The sequence below is a fragment of the Helianthus annuus genome, chromosome 17 (assembly GCF_002127325.2).
Source record: "Helianthus annuus cultivar XRQ/B chromosome 17, HanXRQr2.0-SUNRISE, whole genome shotgun sequence".
Classification (NCBI taxonomy): Eukaryota; Viridiplantae; Streptophyta; class Magnoliopsida; order Asterales; family Asteraceae; genus Helianthus; species Helianthus annuus.
This window is the reverse complement of record NC_035449.2, coordinates 48,699,348-48,710,843: the sequence shown is the minus strand read 5'-3', so window position 1 is coordinate 48,710,843 and position 11,496 is coordinate 48,699,348. Positions and strand designations below refer to the sequence as shown.

At 36.0% G+C, this 11,496-nt stretch overlaps 1 protein-coding gene and 1 long non-coding RNA gene across 5 annotated transcripts; one reads left to right on the top strand and one right to left on the bottom strand.

The window, feature by feature from the left end:
• Positions 1 to 822: 822 nt before the first annotated feature.
• Positions 823 to 3,679, bottom strand: LOC110921856. Of its 4 annotated transcripts, XR_002582699.2 has the most exons (6): positions 3,305 to 3,679; positions 2,934 to 3,020; positions 2,519 to 2,797; positions 2,322 to 2,397; positions 1,179 to 2,167; positions 823 to 891 (listed from the first exon to the last, which is right to left on the bottom strand). It is a non-coding gene; the product is annotated as an uncharacterized LOC110921856 (long non-coding RNA). The 4 variants fall into 4 exon arrangements; XR_002582698.2 differs by having other exon boundaries at positions 1,179 to 2,397; XR_004886991.1 differs by lacking the exon at positions 2,322 to 2,397.
• A 5,432-nt stretch (positions 3,680 to 9,111) lies between these two features.
• Positions 9,112 to 10,060, top strand: LOC110921300 (BAG family molecular chaperone regulator 2). The gene is made up of 2 exons (XM_022165593.2): positions 9,112 to 9,411; positions 9,575 to 10,060. Exons 1-2 carry the CDS (start codon positions 9,135 to 9,137, stop codon positions 9,787 to 9,789), a joined length of 492 nt encoding a protein of 163 aa, XP_022021285.1. The 5' UTR covers positions 9,112 to 9,134; the 3' UTR covers positions 9,790 to 10,060.
• Positions 10,061 to 11,496: the final 1,436 nt, after the last annotated feature.

Genomic DNA, 11,496 nt, shown 5'->3' with positions numbered 1-11,496 from the left:
CTTGATTGTGATTGAAAAACCGTCTCAACCCCATGTTGTTGTTGCCTCCCTAGTGGCGGATTTTCCAGGGGTATCCTTTTGGTAGATTCTCACTAATTTATCCTAAATCATCCAAGGTTTCCACTACTTTTTTTCCAAACCGAGGGGGTTCCTGGGAACCTAGGAACCCCCTAGATCTGCCACTGTGTCTCCCGATTTCCCATTTCTGATGCCACTTTCAGCCCATTTGAGCTTTTCTTTTACTCAATACGTTTGAGCTAGTTTTAATCTTTTAAATTGGACCGATTAAGATCAAATACAACCCAACCCAACTCAACCAAACTTTATAAAGGTGAAAACTCACCTCATACAGTGTTTTGTACTCTAGTCTCTCAACATTTCTCTTTGCAGTTATGGGGTCATATGCGAATCTGGTAACTCTTGTTTATCTCCAGGCATATCAAGCCCTTATCTTATGTTGATGCTACTTCATTGTTCATATAACCAAGATCATCTAGATTCAAAAGTAAAATCTGAACCACAATAATATAGACACATTTGACACGTTAGACAAAAAGCTAAATCAACCCATTAAAAGGTGAATGGGTCAACATTGATATACTACCTTGCGCTTTCAATAGAGGTAGATCCAAACAAAATTGACGGTATCAACTTCACACAAACCATCACAAAGAAGAATATCATTGTCAACGGACGCTTCTATCTGTCCACATTTTGCACATATATTATGACAGAATACTTTGAAGGAGTTCCTGTATAGAACTTAGTGAGTTGAATAGAAATAATGGAATTAAAGAAAGAATTGACATTACTGAGGATAAAACCCGAAGATGATTTATCGCCCATGCATTTTGTTATTGCAGACTCAATATATGCACCTGAATGAACTGCCTGCCAAAAATAAGAGTGAAGATATTTGAGGAAAGGGTAGCAATTTCTTCCGGTTACTTAGAAAAAGATAATTCAGATTTACTTTGTCATTAACGGGTCATATAGAAAAAAATGGTTCAGCAGTTCGAAAGTCGGCCAAAGTGTATTTTTAATATGTTAATTTTTCAAAATCATTTTATTCAAAAGCTTTGACTATTATTTGAAATAGTATAACCTCTTTACTCAGATTCAGCAAGTTAATTATTAAGAAGTCAAGACAAAAATAGGTTGTGTCAACCCAATCTGACCTAGTATGATATGTTTTGACCCGGGCTTGATTGGAGCTGTCACTCAGCCCGCATGCCTGTCCATATTGCCAATTTGAGAGCCTCAGAAGATTGGGCTAAAAGAATATTAATAAGGAATGGTTCAAACCTTCAATTAGGGGTGCTAAGCGGGTCGGGTTCGCCGGTTAGCGGGTTTAACCCGACCCGAACCATAAAATTTTACACGAACCCGAACCCAAAAATAGTATCATTCATATGACCCTGAACACGACCCCGAAATTTCGCGGGTTGACCCGAAGTCCCGAACACAACCTGTTTAACCCGACTTTTTTTATTTTTTATTTTATTTTCTGAAATAACTATATTAAAATTAAATTTTAATTAAAAAACACAAATGTATGTAACACAGTTATATTTAAATTACAAAATCTTATATTAATTTCTCTTTTTAAGTAATAATTATGGAATAAAAACATACCCCATTTAATTTATGACACAAAACATATTGCAAAAAAATATAATATAATATAAATGTGTTAAACGGGTCAACCCGCTAACCCGACCAGGTTGACCCGAACCCGACCCGTTAACCTAAACGGGTTCGCGGGTTCAACCTGAAACTGACCCGAACCCGTTCAGCGTGTGTAATGTTCTCAGTGAACATTGATGTCAAAGTCACTTTTAATATAATCAATTAGCGCCTGCAACAAAATAAAGATAAATGTGTAATGTTTTTAGTGCAATACAAGCTTCAGAGAATATAAATTTAACTTCACATGAAAGATACCTGACCATGGTTGGCTCATTTTGTGTACTTACGTGATTCATCAACAGCAGAGGAACATTACATCTGTATTTTAAATGCAGAGACTACAAATCCTAAATGTAAATGTTGAACTCAACATATATCTACAAAATAATAGGCAAAGTAACAACCGAAAAAATTAACCTCAATATAGTTAGCAAGTAAGTATAGAGAATTCAATTCATTAGCAATCTCAATGGCAGGCCTGCACCAGAAATGTGAGAATATATCAATATACTTTAATATCAACAACATTAGAATTATGAAAATTTAAGAACTGATGGTCATGGTATTGGATAGTTTTTTGTAATCAGATTGTAGAACAAATACACAAACTGCACTCAATCATTTGCTAGAACCTGGTATGTGATTTTTCCAAAAGTTTCCGAAGACATACAAATAATTCGCTCAGTTAGTTACAAGTAGTTGATAGCCCTACAAGAGACATGGTGAAATATAAATTATGTGTTTCATACAACTACATAGTGTTCATTCTTGGATATCCATAAGAAAAGAAATAAAATATGAGTGACAAAAAGAAATGGAAGAAATATACCCCGTGCTTGGCAAGCTCTTGAAGAAGCGGTCAATTGCTAGTTACAAACAAACACAAGATGGCGCCGACATCAACTGGTGAGACATGTGTGGTGAACGTTAATACTCTTGGCAGAGGTGATACAAAGTCGGCCTCAATTGGTGCCCTTGTTCTTCGACAATGACTACTGGTTATCAGAATCCAGTCCGACAGTGATAAAGACGATTAAAGTCAAGAGACTCAAGACGATAATGTAGGCCAAAATGAATCAATCTCGTTTATATTATAGCAGGATAAACCCTAATTTTCAAAGAATTGAAAAAATATTAACCCTGAGCATCAATTTTATAGCATTTTATCAAAATCTCATGAATCAAAATGTTGGCATGAAAGAACTGCAAAACTAAATTACATTAACTGGGGTAATGAGAAATACCTGAGAAGGAAGGAGAAGAAGAGTAGAGCAACTGCCATTGATAATTGAAGGTCTTCATCTTCTTGAACTTCCTTTCTGATGATGGAGCTAGGGTTTCAGACAAATTGGCAAGTAAATAAAGGCATCGAGAAAACCAATTCCCATAAGATGGGTTTGTAACATAAAGATTAGAGATAATAACTAATGCAAGCACAATTGTACACTTGATCTACCATTTCACATCAAATGGTGAAACGAAAACAATATAAACCACACTTTGATCTCGTTCTTATAACCCAAAATAACAAAAATCCCAACTGTCTGAAACAAATCGCAAGCACAATTTCAAACCCAGACCTAATTAAGCAATTTAAAGGGAATGAGTATTAAACCTGCTCACAAAGGGCGTAACGTAACTAAGCGACTTCGATTGAGAATTTGGAGGTTACCCTTTGGATGACGAATTGGGGGAGCACCAAATCCCGCATAAGCAACAACGGTGAAGAAACGATAAGGGTATGCAAAGCAAGAGCTCGCCCTCGACATCGCCATATTTCTTGATTATCAATCAGATATTGGGCGATAATTGTTGGTTGTATACGGAGGTCACAGGCGAATTGTACTGCAAACAAACAGAAGGATGTATGGAGGTGGATATTTGGTTGCAAGGGTTTATATTATATAAGAGAGGTCGTCAACTGCATTCTGCCCACGTCCCAGTTTTGTAGCAACAGTGTTTAGTGGGAAAGATGGGCCGGAAAATTAGGGGAGCGTACAGAACTGCCTGGAACTGCCACAATAGCAGTTGAAAAATTGAGTTTAAATGGTCAGGATTTGATTTTAGCAAGATCCAATGGTAGAGATTCATTTGAAAGTTAGTTAGACTTAATGGGTTCCATATATATATATAATTTCTAGGAAAACTTCTCAAGAATAGCATCCCAGATTTTTAACCTTCCCATATTCACCCTAACTGGAAGACCCAAATAAATAAAAAATCTTACCCGGTTTACACTCAGTGATAGAACCGCAATTCGAAACTTCATTATAATCCACCCCGACACAATATTAATTGGATTTATGAAGATTCATTTTTTAGGCCTAAAGCAAGAAACAATTCAACATACGAACTAAAGCATGAATGTTATGTTTAGACCAATATTTCATAAAACTTGATCCAATAATACCTTCAAATGCCACATGAAGGCCTTCCATTGCTAACAGAAACAAAAAAAAGGAGATATTAGTTCTCATTTTCTCAAACCCCGCTCCAAAATATACTCCTCAATAGGACTATGGTTCACCAACACAGGTGATTTAACTCTAGTCATGCATATATCCACATAATCCATTTATCGTTAAATCCCATCGCCTCCATGATCCATATCATAAAATTTAGTAGGTTACTGAACGAAGGTATCATTCTATGGCCTACTCTAAAGAAAATAATGATGGGGAAGGCACGTTGTTTTGGAATGATACGTGTGTGGGTGATGAGAAACTTGGTACAAATTTCCTAGACTTTTTCATTTAGATTCGCAAAGTGATTGTTCGATTAGCTATCGTCGAGGGTTAGATGGCTGGAGGTGGTCTTGGAGTTGGCCGGTCAGAGGAGGCCTAGGGACGGTTCAATTAAACAATCTTATGCAAATTTTAAATGACATGAGTTTTGATTTGGAAGGGGATAAATGGGTTTGGACATTTTGATGCACTATGAATTGTTGTTCACTAAAGTATATGTATGCTTATTGATAATGTGTGGTACTATATGGGGGCCAATGGAGATGTGGAAACATGTCTAGAGGTTTCTAATGACATGGTGTTTGCTCTCAAGGACCTGCGAAAAGGAAACATGTCTAACCTCATTTTTTAATTTTTTTCTCTTTGTGGATTGTTAATAAAAATATGAAAATAAACTTAGTTAGACGAGCTAGTTACAAAATCTTCTCCTTTTTATGTAATGTCTTTTTGAAACTGTGCTAGCACTTGGCTAGCTATTTTAATATATTTAATTCATTGTTTAAAAGAGTTTGAATTAATTATAAAAGTAAATGATGATGTAGAGGGTGAGGTAAAAGTTTGCTGATGTAGAAAAAATAATGGTCTTTTCTAAGAAAGTTTAGAATCTAATATAATATTTAGATGACAATTTATAAAAGTCCACCGTTATAGATGCTCTAAAAATATGAAAGTACAGTCACACACCTTCATTATATGTGTGCACAAAATATTACCAGTTTAAATATAATATAATAATGTATTAAGTCATCATTGTTATGTCATATGGATTTATAAAATATATAAAAAAAACATGAAAATAATTATTGAGATGATTTTGTGTAGATTACAAGATCTCTAAACAGGTACCTAACCCAAGGTGCCACATTTATTGAATTATGAGCATGGATTTTATTCTTCAAATCCTATATATTATTGAATTATGAGCATGGATTTTGTTCTTCAAAATCCTATATATTTGCTAGGTTGATAAATATACGGGCACATGCGCATATATATATGAGTGAATAAGCGACAAATTTTGTGGGCTGTGTGAGCATGGATCTAGGTTTTTGTTTAAGCGTGCATCATTACAAGTTGATTTAAACACCTTTTATTTCCATGTTTAATTTAAGATATCAAAGATTTTATATTCATCTTACACTTGAAAGAAACTATTTGATAAATCGGTTTCATTCAAGTTTAACATATAAGACACAACTAATGCTCATGCATTAGGCTTTCCGGTATGGTGACGGGCGTCGTGGGAGGACGGGATGAAGACGGGGGCGGCGGCGTGGGAGGACGGGCGTCGCAGAGGGGGGGGCACCTGTTTGCTCCGCCGCAAACGGCGAACAGAGGACGAAGAGGACGGGACGAAGGGGGGGACGGAGGGGGGCGGCGTGGAGGGACGGTGACACGGTGGCGGCGCCGGGTGGAGGACGGGACGATACCGTGTAGCCTTAATGCATTATAGTCTAGTGGCATTTTAGGGGTGAGATGAGGTTTAGGGACCATTAGGTGCTGAATTCGATTCTCACAAGAAGGGTTTTTTTTCCAACTTTATTGCGTTTCCTCCTGTGATCCGTCCGAGATCCAAATTTGCCGTTTAAAAAAAATAAGACACAACTACCGAATACTATAAAATATAAAAATAGTTTACTGGTGTTGTCTAAAATACTCCAATGGTCCGTTAGAAATCCAAATTTGCCGTTAAAAAAATAAGACACAACTACTGAATACTATAAAATATAAAAATAGTTTACTGGTGTGATCTAAAATTGGTAAAATCTACATAGATCCGTCTAATCTATGATAATTTTATTTTTATATAATGAAGGATAGGACGGCAAATTCGTTGGTGTATGTTTTTTCTCCTCATGTGTGAATCTTCTTTTGTCATAAAACATGTCATTTGATTATAGTTTTTTGTTAATATATTATTTAAACTTATCTGTAAAAAACAATTGTACTGACATAAGAATGGACAATTAAATAGTCCAACATTTGTTGAAGGCCGACAAAAGGAGGGCTCAAGACCTTAAGATATGGGCCATTTTACCTCAAATTACGAAACCATATGCAAATGTCTTTTGGACCATAACACTTCCTGTTGATAAACAACATTGTTCGAAGGTGGTGTTTGTTTTTTACCTAAAGAACAAATATTTCAGGCTTAATGTTTACGGATGGGTAGACATTTACTAGAAAAGGTTGTTTATAAAAAGAACAAGTGTTTTGGCTCCTATCACCACCATCACCACATCATGCCACCATCGTCAATCGTCGATCTACCCATGCGTTGATCAATTGATGCACTCTAGCTAGCTAGGGGTGTTCATGATTGAGTTTAGCTAGTTTGATGTAATTTATGAATTGAAGGCTGATATAGTTTTCTACAATGACAAACAAAACCGGTTGTCGGTCGGGTTAACCGGTCAAAAGGGTAGATTTTTGCGATTTGGTTGTTTGAATCGATTTCTTTTATTTAGTTTTTTTTTATAAAATTGAACCGTGAACCAAGCTGTTAACCAACCGATTTACTTTGATTTAGACAATTTATGACACCTTTAACCGTAAAACTATCAGGCTATTGAGTGTGGAGGAGGGTAGTCCTTAAAGGATGATCCGTCACGTAGGCGTCCACGTTAGCGGGTGTGGGGAGGAGCCTAAAGGGATGAACCTAGAGTGTGGGGATGTGCCTATATATATGTGTGTGTGTGTGCGCGCGCGCGCATGTGAGATAAAAGGAAAGAGTCCCGTCTTGCCTGGCTTGGGATCAACGTTTGCGACGAGGAGACGAGGACGACCCGAGGGGGGGGGGGAGGGGGTGCTGGCCCGTCGCCGCACCATGCCAACCCGGGGACGAGCCCCATACCGTCTAGTCTCTTCAACCTCTTCTCCAATCCATCGACCTACCCTAGCACCATCATCAACCTAAGCTTTGTAGTGGTGTGGAAATTATAGGTTGTGAGTGTTGGACTAGTGGTTCTTATTTAGTGATGTGGCATTTGACGTGACATGTGGTATGGCTTTTTTTTGATGACGTTGCAATTGTTTAGTGACTTGGCATCTGGCATCAGGTAACTAAGTTAGAATTCAGTTAGTTTGGAAGTGCAAGAGAAAAATAAGTTAAAAGTTATGAATGATGTGGTATAATTCATAAATTAGGAATGCTTTCGATCAAATAATTAAAATTAGAATTATTTATCATGCCACCTTAGCGTCACCTCACCGCCACGTCACACAGGGGGCTTTAAAGTCCATTCCTTTAACTTGCATGCAATGGTTTAAAATTCCCATCATCATTACCTAATTATTATTTTTTATTTTTATATTTTATTTTTTTAATTTATATGCCAATTTTAATAACTAGAAAATAAAAAAAAAACATAATTTCATCAAAATAAAATAAAACATTACAAAGTCCTAAAAAATACAAACTTAAAAAATAAAGAATTAGAAAATAAGGGGAAAGGTTCAAATGAAAACCACTTTTATTGTGAAAACTCAAAAACTAACTAAAAAAAGCCTAAAAAACACACCAATATTTTTTTACAAATTTTTTTTATTAAAAATTGCTAGTTTTTATATATAAAAAAAACTTTTTTTCAAAAAAAAAAAATTTGTAGTGCACATGTGTAATAGTTTTGAAAAAAATTTGTAGTGCACATGTGTAATAGTACAATTTTTTTTTTTTGAAAATTTTTTTTTTTTATATAATTTAAATAGCGAAAATTGATATGCAAAAAAAAAAAAGAAATTTGTATGTTTTTTTAGGATTTTTTAGTTAGTTTTCGAGTTTTCGCGATAACTAGTGGTTTTCATTTGAACCTTCCCCTAGAAAATAAAAACATACATATATTACAAGGGTTAAGTTATTTTACAAAGGCTCCTAATTATAAGAAGCGTAAGAAGGATCTATAGAGTGACAAGTGTCTAATAATCTAAAATTAAATTCACTACATCACCTGATCACCACCCAAATCATAAACACCCACCCTCACCCCACCACCACCCAAAAACATAAACCCCCCACCCTTCACACCCCCCCCCCCCCCAAAAAAAAAAAAACCAAAGCCTAAAAAAATCTAAAAAAAACTAAACACCCATCCCCACCCAAAAACCTAAAAAAAAAAACTTAAACATCCACCATCACCCAAAAACCTAAACCCTCACCTCCCACCCCCTCGGCAATTTTTTTTTTTTTTTTGGGTGGGTGATGGGGGAGGGGGTGGGGGTTTAGGTTTTTGGGTGATGGTAAATGTTTAAGTTTTTTTTTTTTATTGGATTTTTTTAGAAGCCTTTATACCCTTCTTTTAATTAGAAGCCTTTGTATTTAATCCTAATCCTATATTACAATACTCATATGTATTGTTAAATAAAATATCTTCACTGATATCATTGTACAAAAATTAATTAATTATTATCTACATGGGGTATATAATATTATAATTAGAAGGCCGGTTTGGTTCCGCCAAATCGCCAATAAGCAACCCTCCACAGCCCAGCCCATGTGCCTTAACGCCTAACAAGTATCAATAAACATAAAAAAAGAAAAGGACAACTTACATCCCTTGAATATTTTATTTTATGTTAGGCACCCAACTTTTGTCTCTATTACATCCAGCTTCAAGAGTCAAGGCTAGTATATAAGTACCAACATCAACACCTTTCCCTTTCACAAACATAAAGCAAAAGAAATACATCACCAAATCAAATTTGATGATCATGAAGTTTAGGTCAATGAAGTTGTCTAGAAGTCTCTCTAAATTACGTTGCGGCAAGAGCAAGAATGATAGTAGTGAAAGCAATAGCGTTAGCATCCAAAGATGTAACATTAACGTCGATGCAGAGGTCAAATGGGAGTTACGACCTGGTGGAATGCTTGTTCAAAAGAGAGATATCGGAGAAGAAAGCATCAAAGAAGAGGTTATATTGGTTAGAGTCGTAACAGGTTCTCGATGGCATGACATATCCATCCAACCCACTTCTACTTTCGGTATGTCATCAATCACCATCACATGTTATAAATTTTTGTATGATGTGTGGAGTTTATACAAAATAAGACAATAATAATAACTATGATGGATGATCATGTTTCTTAGTTTATTTTCAAGATATTGTCCCTTTTCATTTAAATACCTAGGTTGTTCCTTTTATAGGAGAATTGAAGATGATATTATCAATGGTGACCGGATTAGAGCCAAAAGAGCAAAGACTATTGTTCAAAGGGAAAGAGCGAGAAGACGAAGATTATCTACACATGGTTGGGGTTAGAGAGAAAGACAAGGTGTTGATGCTTCAAGACCCGGCCACTAAGGAGAGGAAACTTGCAACGGAAACCATAATAGCTTCTTATCGTACAATAATTGTATAAATAACGGTACTTATTTGAGTCTACCTCCTCATAATTTGGCTTATTAACTTAAGAATTTGAGATGCTTATATCTTGACTAGTATGTTGTTTCGTAGTTTCCCTACTCAACACCTTGATTAACCATTAATTAATCCTAGAGGTTCGTATGTTACCTTTTCTAATTTTGAGATGTTCAAACCCATGACTATGTACATATTTTATTTCATGATGTAAAACGTTATTGTCCTATTCCATTATCTAATGGACAGAAATGTAAGAAATTTAAGAAGGATGTCTTTTTATTTGTTTCCTTTCTCGCAGCAAAATTTAATTATGAGTTGCAAAATCGCATCATAAACAGTCAAAGGGCTAACACTAGGTGTTGTGGTTTACTAGCTAGCCATTAACAATTATTGGTGACGGTTAATCCACCCCCGCTAGTTAACGGGGAATTGAGTGCCTTTGTAGTTAACCTTGGGAATGACGGTGTGGCCCATGAATGTGGGAACCAATCACATGTCATCATCATCATCATCTTATTATTATTATTATTATTATTATTATTGTTATTATTATTATTATTTATTTTATTATTATTTATTTATTTATTTATTTATTTATTTATTTTTAGTTATTGGTATTGGTGTAGTTAACCCACAACATATAGATAACACGTATTTAGTTAATGGTCAAGTTCTTATGTAACAACAAGTTTTGTTAACCCACAACACGTAGTCTAAATGGGCCAATCCACATTCTACCCTCTCCTACAAAGAAGAAAACTTATAAAATAAAGTTAGGCCATGGGGTATGGGGCTTGGGTTGGGGGAAAACGCCCAAGGCACCACCCTGGGTGGGCTTGGGTTGGGGCATGGCCCCTTGGGGCTTGGGTTTCAAGCCGGGCGTGGGCGGGGGAGCAAGGTGACATGGCGGTTTGTGAATGGAAAGAAAAGAGCCGTTGGCCAACGGCTATATTAAAAAAATAATAATAATAATTTTTTCTTCCATTTTTTCACTATAAAACTCACATTTTTCTTTCATTTTTTACCACATTCAACCACATCTTCTATACATCTTCAATTCTCCTTCTACAAAACGAAAAAATGCATCCTTACAATCGTCCTTATGACCCGAACAACCCGTATGGATTCCAAGAAAATAATCCTAGCCCACCACCCACTCGTCCAATAGCTCGTCCATTTTTCATACACTCTCCTATGCCCGACATGGCGGGTTATGCATCGTATCTCGGGAATCGTTTATTTACTAACTTCCCACACACCGAAGATTCAATACCTACCCTGTTTTCACAATCGCCCATCGACCTTTCACCAACCTCCATCGACCTTTCACAAAACGAATCTGTTCCCGAAACTCAACCACCCAATGATGGTCCTTCTGCATCGAAACCCATCAAAAAGAGAAGTCATAAGAAAAAAACCGAGGAGGATAAAGTAGTTGAAACCGCCAAACGAAAACAACAAAAATGGGTCTATGCTGAAGAAGTTGCATTGGCGAGGGCTTGGTGTGAACAATCTCAACATTCAACTTTAGGTATTCTTAACCTTTGTTTATATTAATGGAATGGCTATTTTTTATATAAGTTTGTAATATATTAATATTTTTTTATTAAAATAGGAAATTCGCAACATCGAACCGCCCTGTGGGAATCGGATAGTAGACTATTCCATGAAGAAATGGGAAGGGAGACTTATCGTGAAAACGATA